At 39.0% G+C, this 18774-nt stretch overlaps 2 protein-coding genes across 5 annotated transcripts; one reads left to right on the plus strand and one right to left on the minus strand.

Moving 5' to 3' along the window:
• Positions 1 to 99: 99 nt before the first annotated feature.
• Positions 100 to 12799, minus strand: bcl2l13 (BCL2 like 13). Of its 4 annotated transcripts, none has more exons than XM_067502973.1 (7): positions 12644 to 12799; positions 11488 to 11662; positions 9448 to 9537; positions 8833 to 8974; positions 7998 to 8070; positions 7693 to 7821; positions 100 to 2589 (listed from the first exon to the last, which is right to left on the minus strand). In XM_067502973.1, the coding sequence occupies exons 2-7, from the start codon at positions 11639 to 11641 to the stop codon at positions 1549 to 1551; spliced, it is 1629 nt and encodes a 542-aa protein (XP_067359074.1). In that variant the 5' UTR covers positions 11642 to 11662; positions 12644 to 12799; the 3' UTR covers positions 100 to 1548. The 4 variants fall into 4 exon arrangements, with proteins under 4 accessions (XP_067359074.1, XP_067359071.1, XP_067359072.1 ...); XM_067502970.1 differs by having other exon boundaries at positions 8833 to 8989; XM_067502971.1 differs by lacking the exon at positions 12644 to 12799 and adding an exon at positions 12142 to 12218 and having other exon boundaries at positions 8833 to 8989.
• A 490-nt stretch (positions 12800 to 13289) lies between these two features.
• On the plus strand, positions 13290 to 18585 carry atp6v1e1a (ATPase H+ transporting V1 subunit E1a). The gene is made up of 9 exons (XM_067502977.1): positions 13290 to 13457; positions 13876 to 13941; positions 14037 to 14146; positions 14813 to 14879; positions 16683 to 16772; positions 16883 to 16951; positions 17095 to 17189; positions 17339 to 17426; positions 18356 to 18585. Exons 1-9 carry the CDS (start codon positions 13425 to 13427, stop codon positions 18416 to 18418), a joined length of 681 nt encoding a protein of 226 aa, XP_067359078.1. The 5' UTR covers positions 13290 to 13424; the 3' UTR covers positions 18419 to 18585.
• The last annotated feature ends 189 nt before the right edge of the window (positions 18586 to 18774 follow it).

The following is an 18774-nucleotide window of genomic DNA, read 5'->3' on the forward strand; positions in this document are numbered from 1 at the left end:
GAAACCAAAATTTTAAAACAGCATTTCCTATGCATGAGGGAAACATTAAAACTGCTTGATGTTTTGACAGTTACTGAAAAACTTGTTGCCTTTGTCTCATTCTACTTGAAGGTGTGGAACTTGTAAACTCTTGTTGGTCTAGAAAGTTGTGGCATGAGTCAAGTACGGCAGAAATAATTAGGGACTTAAGAGTAATGCATAAAATGCAAAATACAGAGGACTAAAGGCATCGAGACTGTTTAAGAAAATAATTTACCTGCATAAGTGTGTTGTTTTTTTGTTTGTTTTTTCAACTGGCCAAATTCAGCTATGAAATACATTCTCATTGAAAGGAAGGACTGAAATCATGTGCTGTAGTCACATTCCTACTTGTGTTCTTGTCTGGAATAATAGTACTCACATTGAGATGGTAACTGTTAGCAGTGGCTGACATTTTCCTGCTTAACTAACAGAATGTAGTTTAGACAATGACTTTGGTGTAGCCAATTCAACAATCAAGTATCTTTTAAAAAGAACTTCAAGAAACCTTAAGAATCAAATAGGAAAAAAACAATTGCAACACTCAATATTATGTGACTACAGTGTAGTCAGATTTACTCTGGTAAAATAATTTCTTGCAACCCTGAAGTGCAATGCACAGTTAGTGTATTTAAATGTTTTTAGTTAACAAGATTGCATGTAAAGTAATACAGATCCTTCATGCAGTTCAAAAATATTCTGCACAAATTTAAACTAATGATTGTTTTGTGGCAGATGTGGTTTTACATTAAATAAAACAAAGTTACTGGTTTCATTTCCATATCATCATACATTAGAAGAAGTTTCAGAATAGCTCACCACAGTTAAAAGGGAAAATAAATGCAGCTTAGTTGCATAGGACGAGAGCTGAAAAAGAAATCATGTACCAGAAGGCGAAATGTGTCATTTCGACTTATCCTGTGAGTTCAAGGTCACCACAGCGGATCATTTGGCAGTTGTTACACCAGATGTGCCTCCTGACGCAAACCTCCCCAATTTGTACCGGGTTTGGGACCAGCACTGTGCAAATAAGGGAGGGAATGTGCTGTCGAGGGGGGGCTGTTCAGTGTCTTGCCCAGGGACACACCAACACATCAACCTCCGACACTATGGTTTCCATGTGAGTAACACTGACTCAAATGGTTAGAAAAAATCTAAACTGTTTAGCAGATAAACGGCTGAAGTCCTAAGAATTTAAATATAAGGGTCTAAGTAAACCCAAAGGGAATAAGGTAAAGAAAAAACAATGTGTACAGAGGAGAGCATTGTTTCCCCTTTTGTGTTTGTACACGTTTAAGTGAAGCAGTCAGGGCTCCCAGCAGGAAGGTTGAGGATGGGATTGTGAAATCCAGGATGACAAATTCGATGACTTTAAAACTTCAATAGCATAAAAAACTTAAAAACAACCCGAAAAAAAAAAATCTACCTTGTTGGTTAAATCCAATATAGTTTGCAAAGACTCTCACCATGTGTGAGCTATGACATTTATTTCTACCTTTAACATTTTATAACTTGCCCCCTGATGCACTTCTACTTCCTCACATACCTTAGGACCGCTACCATTACAGCAGCCAGGGCCACCAACACAGCCCCTCCATAAAGGAGTGGAGGAAGCTCTGATGATGGATTTGGCTGGACTGAAGGATCCCCACCTGGTGCTTCTACAGAGGCCTCTACAGGCTTTAAGATTAGAGGTGTAACCTGGGGAGCCTCAGTTGGCCCTGCCACAGTCTCTGGTCCTGGCTGGGGAGGCACGGTGACCGGCTCAGCTTCAGCTTCAAGACCTGGTTCTGATGTGGCTACAATCTCTGATGGTGCTGTCAGAGCATCATTGGCTAAAGATGGGGGTTGCATCGCAGCAGGCACTGGGGCAGTGGCAGCAGCTATTTCTGGCTCATGATCAGGTTCTACTACAGGAACAGGTGACGGTGCTGCAGGCTCTGGCTCAGCAGGAGGGAGAACTGCACTTCCTAGGTCCAAGGGTGGCAACTCTGTTTCTGTAGAGATGAGAGAAGGCTCTGCTGACAAGGTTTCAGGTGTCGCTATTATAACCGGCTCCTCTAATGAAATCAAAGAGGCTGAACCTGTGGAATCTGCTGCAGCTGATGTTGAAACAGGTGGAGTCTGGTCCCTAAATTCCTCCCTGAGCTCAGCCAGCTCAGTCTCTGTACCTAAAACACTCATCATGCTCTCCCCTATTGCTGCGACTTCACAGCCCTCCTCCAGCAGCTCAGCCTCTTCGCGCTCCACATGGACAATATCAGAGTTTGAGGAGTTGTTTTCGCTGCGCTCTTCAGCCATGGCCACGCCCTCATTGCTGTCCAGGCTCTTGACTTCTTCAGGGTCCATTGCACTAACCTGTGCCCAAGACTCGTGGCCAACCAAAGACACAGGCAAGCTTTCTGTCTGCCAGGAGCTCTGCTCACTGCTGGTGTCTCCAGTGCAGAGCAGCGATGAAGGAGTGCTGAGCTGGTCCGAATGCTGCTCCCCTGAGAGAATGTAAATGTCGTTGCTGTCTTCAGCGATGGTCAGACTTTGTTTGTCCTCTGGCACAAGCCGGAATATTTCACCCTGTGGTAGACAGACAGGAACAGAGATTAATACATTCTATAGGCTCTACTGGTGGTGATACTGTAAGAATTATTGTTGTTTGCTCTTTACGTGAGACATTATGGAAGATTATTTTACCCCCCAAAAATCCCCCCAAATTAAAAAACTATTAACAACAACTTAGAAATTTAGGAAAGCGGTTAGAACATTCTCAAAATCTAAACTACCTTTAACAAATCAGAATGCTAGGTATAGACAAATGCTGCAAAAAAAGTAAAAGAGTTGAGGCACAATGTAGTTTATTCCCTCAGTAAGCCTCTTACGCCACATAGTGGCAAGAAGCTGCTACCTAGCATTGAAGCAAGCCGCTCTCTCCTGTTATGTAAGAGTTATGTCATTTGACTAGTGGGTGTCTCACACAAGAGTACAGCTTGTTTGAACAAAATTCATTTAAGTAAAAAGAAGGCTTTGCTAATGTGACAACACACATTTGAAAATATTAAAACGGTCAAATTAAATGGATTTTTTCTTTTATTTTAAGTGCCATGCATTATGCCTATCCACCATTTCTTCCCACTTGGGCTGTTCTGTGCTGTTTTACTATATATTCCTTTCTCTGATTGGACTGGCATCAAATCCACCTATTGGGATCTGGAACACTAAATCCCTACGTTTGGGTTGTTCCCTCCCTTTCTTTATTCTGAAATGCCTAAGAGTCAGCCTCAGGAACTGCTCTTTGGGAGATTTATCAGTCTGAATGTGGTTGACTGATAGGCAGGTCGTCTGTATAGCTGAAACTGTCACATGCCTTAGAAGGTACATTTAGTAGATTTGTAGATAGACAAATTGCTGAGTCAAGGATCAGTGTATGAACTAGTTTAGGGTTACAAATAATTTAGCAGGGTCATCTGTTGTCTTGCAATGCGTTTATTTAACGTAACTTGAAGAGATGAAATTTAAACAGACAGGATCAGAGATGTTGGTCTAAAATCGAAGGGTGTGTAAGAAAGAAAGGTTGCTCATTTGAAAACATAATTTATCATCACATTCTCAACAGTGTCTCTGTTAGGAATTTGCCTTTGCTCCACATACTTTATTTTATACAGTATGTAAATTAGTACTGACTGATGTAAACATGATTTTTGTGTTTTGTTGACATGCTCATGCTGTGATGGTTGTTCCCCTTACAAGGACACTCATTGTGCAGAGCAGCTGCAAACTAGGATGCAGTAAAAAGATTACATTTACAGCGTTCCAACCTTATCCAACATTTTCTTTCCCCATAAGCTGATTTGCATGTGGGAGTGCAAGAGTTTCAGAAAACCCTACCCTCAGGATGCACTAGGAGAGGGTTACCATGTAGTAAACATCCAGAGAGAAAAGTTGCTGATTATAATATAAACAATTATATTATTTTATCCTCAATTAAGTTCTCTTTGTGCAGCCATATCTTTTGAACAAGTAACGAGGAAGCAAATATTCTTTTAATTAATTTATTTTTTATGACACTCTTATCACCTTAAGTTCCAAAGACATTCATCACAGATACAATATATTGCACTATAAACCCTTTAAATGAAGCAATGGGCCATTTTTGTGTGCAGCTATGGGATTTGCATAACTAAATATTGGTTTTTAGCCAGTCACCATTAAGAGTGTTGGAACAACAGTGAAACTCATGGGAACACAGAGGGTCAGAGAAATGGATGGGTGCCCTGAGTAAACCTTGGCGGTCCTCCAGTGTATTACTGCTGCAGCAAGTTTTTAGTGAGCTACACATGGGCCAGTCAAGCCCCTGGTGATGACGTTTTTAAAGGATTATGAGTTATTTTGGGGGCTTCCTCGTCAGCTTGTACAAGCAATTCAATTTAGTCCAGTCTCACATTAGTGGGGTGGAACAGTGATGCACATTATTGGACCCTGAAGCTGATGAAAGGGTGCTTATATAATATGGCAAAGCACTGTTGCACTGTATAGGGTGACTGTATTATTGTAACTTGCCCTGACTTAGCCCAGGCTGGAACATTTAAAGCCCCTTGTCCTTAAAATATCATCAACATCACTGTTTCTAAGTAGCAGCAGCAGCAGCAGCAGCTATTACTAATGTACAGTAAAACTGACAGTTTATGGAAGTTGCTTTATTGCTGCTTTGACTATCATTCACTATCAAGTACGCAGTAAAATCATACATTTTTCCATCCATCCATTATCCTAACCACTTATTCAGTCCAGCGTTGTAGGGAGCTGGAGCTCGTAGCTTTCATTGGACAAGAGGCAGGGTCCACTCGGGTCAGGTTGTACCGGGGTACCCACATGCTAACCCCACACAAAAAGCCACTGTAGCCAACAGGTATATTTAAACCAGGGACCTTCTAGCTGTGAGGCAGAAGCACTAACATCTCCACCACAGCAGAGCCAATGCAGTAAAATAGTGTATGTCTTTTATTTAGAGGTCATATGCACTTGTCAGTGTGCCACTTTTACAACTCACATTACACTCACAAGGACTGTAATTTGAGTTGACAGATGTGCACACTAAGATCTCATAGAGGATTTTACTGTCAAATAGACAGCATTACCCAACTGCCAACAACAGCATGCACGCAAGCATAGACTAGAATCTGTCACTATAGAGGCCATGTTTTTGCTAATCTCTCCCCTGACCCCTCCCCATCATGTCCTCCTCTTACCCAACCCCCTGCCTGTGCATGAGGGGCTGCTTGTTTTGTTCCTGTCAAATGAAATGAACATCACATTGGGGTCATTATGATCCTTATTGTATTCAAAAGTATCTCCCGAAGGCTGTATGAGCCGAAACAGGTTTGCAGGGTTTTTTGTACACTTATTTAAGGTTAGTTAGATTAAGATGTATGTTGATGCAATCAATGACATTTCATGGCTGCCTTTGAAGCGTTTGCCTTTGAGGTTTACCTTTGAGTTTGCCTAACCAGTTGTTAAGGAAAATATGTTTGGTTGACTGATTGGACTATAAAAGGTATTGGAGCTACAAGGTAGTTACTACACAGTTTCTTACCGTGTTCTGTGGATTTAGGAATTAATTTGAGAAATGTGTGAAATTACTTTGTTATTCGCTCAATTGGAATGTGTGACGCAATAAATGTTCAGTGTTTGTCATACAACGATTATGAGAGCCACCAAAATCTTGCATGGTACAACACTTGTACTATAGACACAACAATGTCCTCGAGGAGGACAGGCTACTTTTAAATAGTGTAAAATAAAAAGTAACCATCACTAATCTGTGCATTTAAGACTTTAAATTTATGTTTACTTTTAAAGAATGAAAAAATAAATCGGATAAATATAACAAGCAGTAGCAGTATATTAAAGCAGTTTAATATCTTTTTTATATCATTTGCCATGTGTCATTTACTATTTGACAGACTCTTATGATGTTAATTTGTATAGTTTATCATTTACATGAACATATTAAACAACCAAAGGCTGGTAAGACTGTTAGGAAAGATTTATTCAGCTATGAGTTTTTCACTCTCTCAGAAAACACACACGTATCTCAAAGCCAATAAGCTAACTCTCCCGTTGTTGTCACAAAGAAAACATCCTACCTTAATGCAAAGTCTTAAAATCCACTGGTGTACGGTTGAATAGATAGTTAAAAGATGGGAGCTGCAGAGATGGAGTGGAGGTACAAAGCCAGTTAGAGAGAAGTGCGCATGCAGGGAGCTGTCAAACTAATGAAGGTTTCACTTTGCTCTCTCTGGCTCACCATGCCCACCCCTTTCTCTCTCATCTCGTTCTCCTGTCCCCTCCTTCGTATTCCCTCCCTTCCTTGCGCCATTCTCTTCATGTGCTCCCTTCTCTCTCTCTCTTTCTCTATCCCTCCATTACTGACCCTGCCCCATACAATCATCCAACCATCTCTTGTGACATAACACAGAGCAAGAATGTAGCTCTGTTTGGAGCCGTGTAGTGTGTTCATGTTATATTACATGAAAAGCAAGCCGAGCTTTATGGCAATGAGGTACTGTTGACCTGCACGTTAGGTAATGTGACCGTTCATCAGCGTGACCTGGTTCAAAAACTGTGATGCAGTGTTCCACTTATTAGAACATGGAGAGCTTATGCCTCACCAATATCATCACTGACACTGCAGAAAAAATCTAATCTAAATCATAAGAGAAGTTACATATAAAACATGGCAAGTGTAGGCATAGTGAATAGAGACATTCTGGTTATCCCTTCATCAGTGCTTGTGAACCACATTAGAGTTGCTTTATATCAGAGTGTTCTCACCTAAGGACAGATAAGTCACAACATGCAAAGCTGAACTGCAAGTTCAAAACTAGATAGGTGAGGAAGCATATTACCTTATTAAATGTGCAAGACACAACAACAGAATACAATCAAATATATTTTCGAAACTGTGACTGAATGTTGTTAACAGAATAATAACTGACGTACAAATTTACATCAAGTTGCAGCCTTAAGACTCCTGATTGAAACAGGGGATGCTGGTTTAGTTTATTATTATTAAACTATTAATTAGTGTATTTAATAAAAAACATACTAATAAGTAAAACCGATCAATAAAGTTAGAGTTTAACAACCTTAATAAAGAGTTATATTGATTATATGGAAATATGGTCAGTTTATTTTTGACAATCTCTTGTGGAATTTTCATAAAAATTTATATTTATTTATACTTTATATTTTATCACACATAATTATTCCAGTATTATGTGGATTTAATTTGTGTGCTCATGTGGATGTTGTAGATCCCAAAAAGGGACCCGGAAGCTGGGGATTTAATCTATTTAACCAGTAGGTCACTGATGCCCTCGTCTGGCCAAATGTGATATTTACCTTCTATGCATCTGTTTTGAGTATGGTGCAAGCATTTCTCCCGTTCACTGTAAGCCAACTTTCTGTTTCATCTACCTCTGCCCAATATTGTATAAATAGGCACCAGGTAGTAGTTGCATGGCATTATGTGTGTGTGGGTGTGTGTGTGTGTGTATATGCCATTTGAAATATTTTAAAGAACAAAAAACAGGAAATTACTTTTGATTTCCATGTGACTGACAAAAAAATGTGTACTGGTATGCACACAGTGGTTTCCTCCATTGCATGCTTAAAACTCACCCAACCCCCTTGCTGGAGGATGTAGTCACATTCATCTTCCTCTAGTAAGCGCACCCCCAGATGCAGTAGAGTTGTCATGGACTGGCCTTCACTTTGCAAAGCCTGAAGCAGCACCAAAGGCACCAGCACCTGGGAGACAGGAGTAGAAGTAATAAAGACTAGCAGGGGAAACATAATAGCAAGAGGCAGGACTAAGTTAGCAAAGTGCAATAAATAGCAGCTTAAATTCTGCACTTTTTGCATGTCTTGACTAACTTCATCAGGAGTTTGCAAAAAGGGGAGAAGTAAGTCATGGCATGATTCACCTTGCTCCAGGCTCCCTGTGTGTGTGTGGAGAGAGCCTGTGTTGCATCTCTGAATCTCTGGTAGTCCAAAGGTCTGAAACACGCATAGACATCATTACTGGTATAAAACACAGGGTGGACGAGATGTTGTTTATGCATGTAGAAATCTACAATAGTTTTTATTTTTTAAATCTGTGTCCACTAACAATACAAGAAAGATAAAGCAGACATTGGCTAGCACATATTTCCAATTAAGTGCAAAAAGTGAGCATATTTGGATCCAGATTATGAACACAGTGGGAACATTCCTTTCATTGAGACTCATGGAGATCTAAACTTAATTTAGAACAGCAGAAGTGACTAAATGCATGTTTGTGTGTGTGTGTGAGACAGAATGTGCATCAAGTAAACAAATGAAAGATAAAACTGTGTACGTGGGATTGTGTTGATAAGGCTAGAATGTGGGTTTACCGGATGTGTAAATGGCTAGGACTTGAATATATCTGTATACACAGTATTATTAAAGTATTTTAGATGTTTCATGTCATTTGGTCAGATCATAGCATTTACTCATCCAGTCTTAAAGCAAAATTCAATGCTTTTTCTAACTTGACCGTACAACGTGAGACTGTGGGAGCCATCTCATCTGTTAGACTATAGCAAAAATGGTTTAGAGAGGAAATAATGTGGTGCAAATAATGTATCCATGTGACATATATCTTACGGTTATCTCACAACATTTACCAATGAAGCAAATCTGGCATTGCAACTATTAAAAGGTAATGTGAAGTTAATGTACATCAGCACTGCACTGAGAAATCATGTATCAAACATAGTCACAGTTCTGCAAACTGACCCTGCGAGGAGTGTGTGTACTGCTGCAGACAGATGTTTGTCAAGCTCTCTGACCACTTGGTCTCCTATCGCAGCAAGGCAATCCTCAATCGAGATCTCTGGGTTGGCTGGACAGAATACCTGTGAAGTGTGGTGGTCGAAGCCTATAGTGGAAAAGGCTGTAAACCCACATATAAAGCACATATTTCTATGATTTACATGGCCTTACACTAACTTCTAGATTCTTAATTAACAGAAAAGAATTTAGTATTTGGAATGGACAAAAACAATTATATGTCTGATCTGCTTTAACATCTCATATGCTTTACTTTTAGCCCACTTCAATACATAGTAAAATTTGAGAAAAGTGCAATTTTGTCTTTCAGTCTACACTCAATAATATATAATGACAAAGTAAAAAATATGTTTTTAGAAATGAAAGGAAATTTATTACAAAAAAAAAAAACAATTATTGCACATTGACAAAAAATCTACAATGATTGTAAAGTGTGCAAAAGTGTTTTACTTCTTTCTGGAGTGACTGTGTATCTGCAGCAGAACTAAAATGCCTACACAAAACATTCACATTTTAAGTAGAGTAAAAACTGGAGCTGAGTGTGTGTTTGTGTGCACTTACAGGCAGAAATTTCATCCTCCAAATTTCGTAGCTCTTCCTCTATCTGCTCTTTTATCATTCTAGTCCTCTCTCTCTCATTCTGGGAATCTCCTGAAAGAGATAAATATGTGACATACTGTAATATCTTATCTCTCTTCTTTTTTACCGCTACCTTTGTAAGCACATTAATTGAAATGATGCAATTCTGAGCCCCTAACCCTAGAAAAAAAATATTAAACAGCACTTTACAACATATTACAAAAACAACCTGTGCAATTTCTGTTTATGCATCAAATATGTGAGTTTTCTTTTTTGTTTGTATTCATTTATTATAACTATGTTTTTCTGTTGCCTTTTGGGAAGGTCTGATTTAATAAGAAAGTTTAGTTCTCCAGTGAGACTTGAAAAAAAATGGTATTTATCATTCACAGAGAGTTTAAGATAAGTATACACAGTGCTTATGTATTATTTATAATGAAAAAAATACATAAAAGTCAATGGGAAATATGAGTCATTCCATGATTTCAGCACAATGCTGAGCAGATGACGTCTTAACACTTGGCATAACTAAATACAAACCTCTTGTGCATGTATAAACACCAACCTTCCTGGAAGGAAAAAACTTGTTTCCAGGCTTAGGTGCAGTATTTGCTGCACCTAAGCCTGGAAAAAAGTTTTGTATGCACCACATGCATACAAGCCACCAGACTGATGTTAATTATTTACAAGATTAAATCTACACTATTGGGGGAAATAATAGACTATGCAAACACAAACCTGGTTGGATGTATAACCATGATTTTTCACATTCACACAAAACAAATTCTAAATGTAGCCAGTCCAGTAGTAATCTTATAAAGAAGGGGAAAACTCTGAACACTTCGATCATTTCTATATGGACTCAGTTTTGTTCATTTGAAATAACATAGCTAAACTGGTGACTACCGACCAATAGCAATGAAATACAAATGAAATGAAAAGTGGGAAATGAAACACTAGCAAACCAACTTATAAGTCAACAAGAAGACACTTGTGCAACCCTTTTTTCACTCTCTGTAGCTCATACATGAACACTATTGGAGGACCCGTTCTGATTTTTCCTGGGGTTTGTGCTGTTTCAGCATTCACCAAGACAGCTAACTCGCCAACTATTTTTCTTTGGTCCATTGACGTTTGAGTAATCCAATGGTGATTACACATGACAAGCTGTCAGAAATTGGACCAGGTCAAGCGGAAAGCAGGGATCAGCTGCTCATTTGCCCTTCTCCACCCATTCAAAGTATGCACACAACAATAAAAGGGACAGGAAATAGAGAAAACATTCCCTGACTCTCATTTTAACCATCTCTCCTTCAGATTGTCTTGCTTAAAACACATTTTATTAGATAGTTCTGTTCATATACTATGACATAGGGAATGACCGATTAACTTAAAAAGTGGTCCTCACCTTTCAATTGAAATGTGTCTCTCTCTCTCTGTGGTCAATTCAATTTATGTCTCCACTATAGGGCTCTGGCCATGGCTTTACTGAAGAAAATATGACCCCTTGCGTGTTGGTGGCTAGTGTGGGATTTAGGTTGACAAATCAATTTACTAAGATTATATCACACACAGATTTATAATTACAAATGTGACATAAGTGAAAAACAGGCCAAAAACTCTTCACAAATGACTATGCTCTGTGTTTTTGTATGTCGAGCACATACTGTAGGGAATAACATAAAACGCATGCATGGTGTATGCTGAGGCAACTGCACGTGGTTACTATTAAAGCCTGTGCAAGCCAAATCATTCTTCAATGACTCTGGACACCAAATTTGAAGGACTGCAGTTGAGCCTTAAATGCTGGCTGCATCATCAATGTCATGTTTAATTTAAGGCACCAGTGGATGTGTTTCTGTGTCAATAATAGAAACAGCTTTATTCAGCTGGTAAACAGGTGGTAACCTGCCTACACACCCTGAATGCATTTTGTTACTGCTGTGTGTGCATTTGCACACAACTCTATTTGTGACGGCACAAGTGTGAGGATCTGACTTATATGTCAGACTTTTCACTCACCTTGAGATGTACTTGCAGTCTGTGATCTACAAAGAGGCAGCATTCCCAGGTAGTTGAGCACAATGTACTTGGTTTCATAATGAAAACCCTCTGGCACAGTGGCAGAAAAGGTGGAGCCTGAGGTCGCCATTGTCAGATTCTCAGGCACATTCATTCTTATTACTGGACGTCTTACCTGAGGAAAATAACAGCCAGAGAAAAAGCAGCTACTGTGACAAACAATGCAGTGTAGGGTTCATTCATTTCCTACTCAGATGTAAAACATCTGTAACTTGTAGTTCTGTCACATCCGAGATGTCCCACTCAATGTCCTATGCCCCCCGTTGTAACCCATCTGGCAAAGGGTTGATGAGGTTAAACATTGATAATTCTCAAATTATTTTTAAGTGCCTTTGAACCTACGCGGTTCCAAACTGGACAACCAAAGGTTAAAATGCAGAAAATATGTCCAACTCTAAGATGGGTATATTTTGTACCTAACGTTACATCATGAACAAATTCAACCTACAAAATACACGTGGCGTTTAAAATCCTTCAATAATGGTCTTTACGGAACACACGTTTTATGGATACAAATTGCTTTGCTGTTTACACTTTAGGTTTCTGAAGACACTAACTGACTTGCGAATGTTTAAATTAGGCTTATCTGCTCACATCGCCCTCCAAAGATTAGGTGACACCACGCGGACCAACAACGTAAGGTTAGTGTCAAGTTTGCCTAATAAAAAAGAAAAACTTCCGCCTTAAACTGTCAAAATAAAACTTCTTGCTGCTTTATGGGGTAACAGAACCTCGCAGCTGTTATATATCAATGTTCTACTCTTAAAATCCATTTTGATAAAAGGCATCGGAATGTGAATAAAAGTAAAGACAATTATCATACATTTTCCAAAATGACAGCACGGCCCCGTAAGTCTATAATAAAGCTAATGCTCTAACTACGGTCATATTCATTTAACAACCGCGCATAGTGATCTGCATGTCAAATTGCACAAAGAAAAAAGTAATTGTCGTTTTTGGCAGAACGACTCGTTGCTTTTAAATTTCAAACACATCCAAGCTACAGCTAGCTTCACATTTCGCGTTTGATGTGCTATTCAACGTTAGATAACTTTAGTTTAAGTTGAATACAGATCATAACTAGTCGATTTCTTACCGTCCTGGTCCAAAGGCAATCAGGTGCTGACAAATGACAGGTTAAATATAAATGTACGACACAGTCAACTGCAGCAGTAGCTGGAGAGAGGGCAGCCCACCACTGGCATAGACAGAAGTACTAACGTTAGCATTACAAGTATGCTACAAGCTAGTGGGACTGTAACAACAACCTTCCTGTCAAAACCTTCAAAATAACACTCTCGTTAATTGGCTGCCGGTGTTACAACAAAAAGGCTGAAGTAACACTAATATTAAAGTGAAAATATTTCATGTAATGGCCGGGCGTATCCTAGCAACCTCGCCTCCAAGAGCGCGGAGATTTGAATGGCGCTCCATTTGTTTTCACTGAAAATAAGCGTATGTGTCCGGTACAATTACCTTTACACGAAATGGACTGTAACGGTGCCCTTTTGCCTGCGCTTGGTGTCACCACCACATGCTGCGCACTTGCAACAACGTCACTCTATATAGCAATTTTTGAATATTTGTGTCAATTCCATTAAACTTGCAGTTAAATCCGATTCTTTTAAATTGCAGTGACTGGGGTCTATAGGCTAATTGAAATGCGCTTACTTTCAAACTCCGAGGAGCCGCGTGCATGTGTTATTTTGAAAGTTCGAACCGGACGTCCCCTTCCCGTGTTGTGTCGCGTGCTCGACGCGAATCCAGCAACAAGAGAACAAGTTTGCATGGTCCGCTTTCCAAAACGGTCGCTTTACAAGTGGTTGGCAAGACGTGGTGTTTTTTCCCCCCCTAAGAAAACTTATTAAAGAACAGACATGGCGCTCACTGACGCTGACGTTCAGAAACAGGTAACATTGAAAGTGTTTGGCTCGTGTGACCATGTTTATCTCACTGAGTAACTTTAGTTCAATAACAATTGTAACTGTTAGCTGAAAAGCTAAAACGTGAACCACCGTTCTGACTTGTTTTTCACGCTTTCGTTACATATCGAGGCTCACACTAACTTTTCTAACATCACTGCCAAGTTTTCTCTTTCTGTCAGATCTCGGTCATTTGACATTTACGGTACACGTTTAGAGACGAAAAAAAAGTGTTTGTTACATTTTACAGCCTTTCTTATATCGTTTACGTTACAGGGTCTGTAAATTGTACACCGTGCACGAGAGTTTACTCCTACATATTTAACGTTAAGTTTTTCTCTCGCATTGATTTCGGTTGAATCTTGTGGATCATCCGCCCCGTTTGTGGTTTGTCTCCTTCTGGCAGATCAAGCACATGATGGCCTTCATTGAGCAAGAAGCCAGTGAAAAAGTTGAGGAAATTGATGCTAAGGTAACTGTTAATTGAGTTGTCCAGCTGTCTGTCAGTCATGTGACCTTCTCTTCGGGGAACACTAAAGGGACTTGTCATTCCCTCTCTGTTTACAGGCAGAGGAGGAGTTCAACATTGAGAAAGGTCGTTTGGTGCAAACTCAGAGGGTCAAAATCATGGAATATTATGAGAAGAAGGAAAAGCAGATTGAACAACATAAGAAAATGTGAGCTATTCGTCATATGTTGATTCGTTTATTAATCATAGTATAATTAAGACCTCTATAGACATAAATTAAAAAAAAAGGGAAAATATAATGCAGTATGTTTACATCACAACCTCTGATTCATACTTAAAAATGGGCACCTTCCCTCTTTCAAACCTTAACCAAATAATGACAAACATTTGCCTTCCTACATCTTATAGACTTGATGTAAAAGAAAAGGATCACATGCTATATTAATATAAACTGAGACACTGAACATTTATAGCAACGAGGCAATTGCAGTTTTCACTTCAGATGTTGCAATAGAGGCTTTCATCAACCTCGACTTTCACAAAGGCGAAAGGAAAAAAGCATAACTGAGCTGCATCTAAAACTGTATAATTTGTTTCAAAGTCGTTGGCTTTTTCGTGATTCCATCATGGTACCCTTTAAATCTTGATGTGCCAACAACATCAGCTCAAAACCCTCCTGTCATTAACTTTTTTCATAAAAAATTAAGTAGTGTTTTCATTTCTGCTTCTTTAAAGCCAGTACTGATGGCAGAATTAAAAATCTGTGAGTTGTAAGAATCATGTAATGCTTAGAGATAACTTGTGAAACTGTTTTACATGTTAATGTGTGCAGCTATTTGACTAAGGTTTTTTTTTTCCCATCCACTCCATACAGTCAGATGTCAAACCTGAGGAATCAAGCGAGGCTAAAGGTGTTGAAGGCCCGGGATGACATGATCATGGTTAGAAAACATGCTCACGTGTTAATTCAGTTGTTGTTGTTATACATCTGACCTAAACATTTCTGACATTTACACACAGAATATTGATACAGATGCATGCTTCTAATAAATCTTATTTGGAGCTTTAATTATACTTGCCATTGGTGTATAAGTCTAGTCTTGTTTATTCCCAAATTAAACCTAATTTCGGTTTCCTCACCCTTACCCAATGGATTTGCACATACACTACTAAAGTTCAGGATATTCGAGTTTCGGGTGAAATTTGTGGAAAATGTAAAAAGGTCATATTAAAGCATGAAAGTAGGGCATTCAAGTAGAAGCATGCAATGGTAATATCGTCATCTCAAACAGTTTATGAAAACAAAAGCTAGCAGTGATGTCTCTCTCAATATCTTGTCATGTGTCCTTGAGCATCAATTACAACTTGACAATGATGCGTCATGCTGTTTACAAGTCAACCTATGGTCTGCTGAGGCAGGGCATTCCACTCTTCTTAAACAGCTCCCCTCAGGTCATGGAGGTTCTGAGGTGTGGGGTTACGAACTTCAACACAACAACTCATCTGCTCCCATAGGTTTTCTATGCAATTCAGGTCTGGAGAAAGTAAAGGCCACTCCATATTATGTACCCCAGCCTGCAGCAGGAATTTCCTGATGATGCAACCTCAATGACCTAGAGCTTTCTTGTCCATGAAGATGAAATCTGTCCTGTATCACTCATGCACAGGCATAATGACTGGATTGATGATGTTATTCAGGTAGTATTGGCTTGTCACTGTACCATTAACAAGGTGTAGGGCAGTTCTGTATTGACTAGACGCACCTGCCCAGACTGTAACTCCTACATCTTCAAAGGCTCGTCTGGTGACAACAGTGGCTGATGCACAGCGCTCTCCTTGACGTCTCCAACAGCTTTGGAGGCCATCATTTCTGCTCAGTGTGAATTGACTTTCATCAGCGAACAGCACTGAAGCTCACTGGTTTCTTGTCCAGCGCAAATGCTCCCTGGCCCATGCAAGACGATGACACCTGTGCCTGGTAGTGTGGTCAGGTTTGTTTGCAGGTTGTCAAGCAAGGTTGTGCTGATGTAAGAGATTTCGAATGGTCTGACGTGACACTCAAGTGCCTCTCACCTCCTTAAGCTTTCTGGAGTTGATTAATTATCTGGTTCTGCAACAGGGCACTGTTCACAATGAAGCGGTCATCAGCACAGGGTGTGGCAAAAGGACGTCCACTTCTATGCCTTTCTGTGACTCTTCCAGTCTCTTTGCATCTCTGTTGCAACATGTCGATGACACTCTAAGCTCAGTGTTAACTTCCCTCTGTGAACATCCCGTTGATCAATTGTTAGATGTTGTCTTGGTCTCATGATGTGTAAATGAGAACAGCATGATGAAGAGGACTGTTTAAATACAAATTCATTCAATAAACCAGAACATTTGCTGATTGATTTAGGGATCTTGTTGTGATTTCACGGTTAATCACTTTGTTAGAGAACAGCATGTCATGCAGTAAGAAACATTGAACAGTTGGACGTGTGCATTCAAAAGTTTAGAGAAATCAAATCAATTTCACCTGTAAAGGTTATAGTGCATTTTAGGTGAATTCACAAAGGTCACCTGGAGGTTGAATATGGCTAACTTTTTGTTCTCAGATAATTAAATAATAATATTCAGTAGACGCACAACTTTATATTTATTATTAAATGGGTCTGTTTACACAGAGACATTTATTACTTTAAAGTAATCTAAATTATTCGGTAAAATTGTATCTTTTCTGTTTTCTACTTGTAAACTTCTCTCAGGATCTGTTGAATGAGGCCCATCAAAGACTTGCACAGATTGTCAAGGACCCTATTAGATACGCCACCCTGTTGGAAGGCCTGGTGCTTCAGGTAAACTCTTCACCTGCTCTCAATGGGATTGAACCAACACAGATAAACCAACTACAGCCTGGTTTGGCGGTTCACCATGTTCTGTGAGTTTGTGCTTTTTATCATTTTAGGGATTCTATCAACTGCTGGAACCTAAAGTTTTCATTCGCTGCCGACAGCAGGATGTGGAACTGGTTCAGGTGAGGCTGAGCTGACCATAATGTTGTACCATATAGTATTGTAGCAGTTTATTTATTAAAAGCACAGAGCATTGCAACCATTTTGCATCTTTTGTGACATGCATGATAGTTGATGGTCCTTTTCTTGTTCTATTAAATGACAGGCTGCAGTTATTAAGAGTATCCTTATCTACAAAGAGGCAGTGAAAAGAAACATTGAAGTCAGAATTGACCAGCAACGTTTTCTACCATCAGCCATGTAAGATGATTGAATGTACTTGAACATAAACTTTTACACTTTAAGTTTGAAAGTGTATTGTCAGATTACCTACATTTTCTTATGACTACAATATAGAAAAGTGAAGAAAATACATACCTAAGCACAATTTTTTTCTCTCATAATTGCAGCTGCGGAGGATTGGAAATGTATAATGATAATGGCAAAATCAAAGTTTCCAACACTTTGGAGAGCAGGCTAGAACTTTTGGCACAGCAGGTAGAGTAACTTTGACAATATATCTAAACATCCAAATATTTTTTTCGAAACAAAATAATAGCAGTTTGTGCTACTTGCCTGTAGGGAGCAGCAGAATATGCTAGATATTTCCTGCAAGCCAAAATTTCCAAAGTCGGGACAGCTGGAAGTGACAGACCAAATCGTCATGTCAGCACATTACCATAGTTAAATTGGGTTTGTTTTCTTAGGTAATTAAAGTAAAGTTTTAGTCACATTGGATATAGAAAAACAGATCTTTACAAAGGAATCTAAATTAATGAAAAATAAGAGTGCATTATGATTCAATCCCTGTAACTCAACTAAATCATTGCTGGTGCAGCCATTGAGTTGCCAAAGTCACAGTTATTTAAATGGAGACTGCCTGAGTGTAGTAAATGTGCTTAAAAGGTTAGATTATAAATACACCTGCATCCAGTCCAGTTACTAGTGAATCAGTATCCTGGCCAAAAAACACCATGAAGACCAAAGAACACTCCAACTCTGTAAACAGATTATTGAAAAAGCAAAGTCAGAGGATGGATACAAGAACCTCTTTTAGTCAATATAGATTTAGTCAATCTATATGGAGTACAGTAAACTTATTATCAGGAAATAGACGGAATATGCCACATGCATACATTTTCAAAAACTTGTAACTCCTTCAGAGGAGTTATAGGTGTCTGTGGGGCCTCCCTTACTAGTTTCTCTTCTTGCACTGTCCCTCTGTGGTTATTTTATATTTCCACTGTATATAGCCACAAATAACTCAATTTAATAGATTATATGAATCCAAATATAAATCTTTTTCAAAATGCATGCACATAAAAAAGGTGGATCTTTTCAATTTCATAAGCATCAGTAATGTATCAATGTTTTTCTTTTGAGTTTGTTATGCATTGTAATAACTATCACAACTTTGCTTCTGACAGATGATGCCCAAAATTAGAGAGAAATTGTTTGGTGCGAACCCCAACCGCAAATTCTTGGATTAGCAGCGGATACAAATGACTCAGAGATGGGTAAAATATTTAAGATGACCACAGTCGATGGTGAGCTAGAGTCCGTACAATAAACTTACTGGTCATTAGGTGAAAAGAAAAGCCTGCTTTGTTCATTGGATAATAGAGATGCATTAAAAAAACTTTTCTATTTCTACCAATGGACTTAGTAATTGTTCATTGCACTTTTACTTATATTTAAGTGCCCTCTATTCCAAAGGTTGTCTAAAAGGGTGTTTGAAATTGCAATGGTATTGCACATATGTATTCCTTTAGTTGTTTCAGGTGAACAGTTTCTGTACATACTACATGATTAAAATTACCAAAGCTACAGATAAAGCTTACCAAAG

The sequence above is a fragment of the Channa argus genome, chromosome 4 (assembly GCF_033026475.1).
Source record: "Channa argus isolate prfri chromosome 4, Channa argus male v1.0, whole genome shotgun sequence".
Classification (NCBI taxonomy): Eukaryota; Metazoa; Chordata; class Actinopteri; order Anabantiformes; family Channidae; genus Channa; species Channa argus.

Bases quoted from the DNA above. Each gene is read 5' to 3' on its own strand.
- bcl2l13 (XM_067502970.1), bottom strand. From the start codon at position 11,641: ATGAATGTGCCTGAGAATCTGACAATGGCGACCTCAGGCTCCACCTTT. The intron at 8,071-8,832 runs GTCAGTTTGCAG...TGCGTGTTTCAG, and splicing joins GTACACACACTCCTCGCAGG to ACCTTTGGACTACCAGAGAT. The intron at 7,822-7,997 runs GTGAATCATGCC...CCTGTCTCCCAG, and splicing joins CACAGGGAGCCTGGAGCAAG to GTGCTGGTGCCTTTGGTGCT.
- atp6v1e1a (XM_067502977.1), top strand. From the start codon at position 13,425: ATGGCGCTCACTGACGCTGACGTTCAGAAACAG. The intron at 13,458-13,875 runs GTAACATTGAAA...TCCTTCTGGCAG, and splicing joins ACGCTGACGTTCAGAAACAG to ATCAAGCACATGATGGCCTT. The intron at 14,880-16,682 runs GTTAGAAAACAT...AACTTCTCTCAG, and splicing joins CCCGGGATGACATGATCATG to GATCTGTTGAATGAGGCCCA.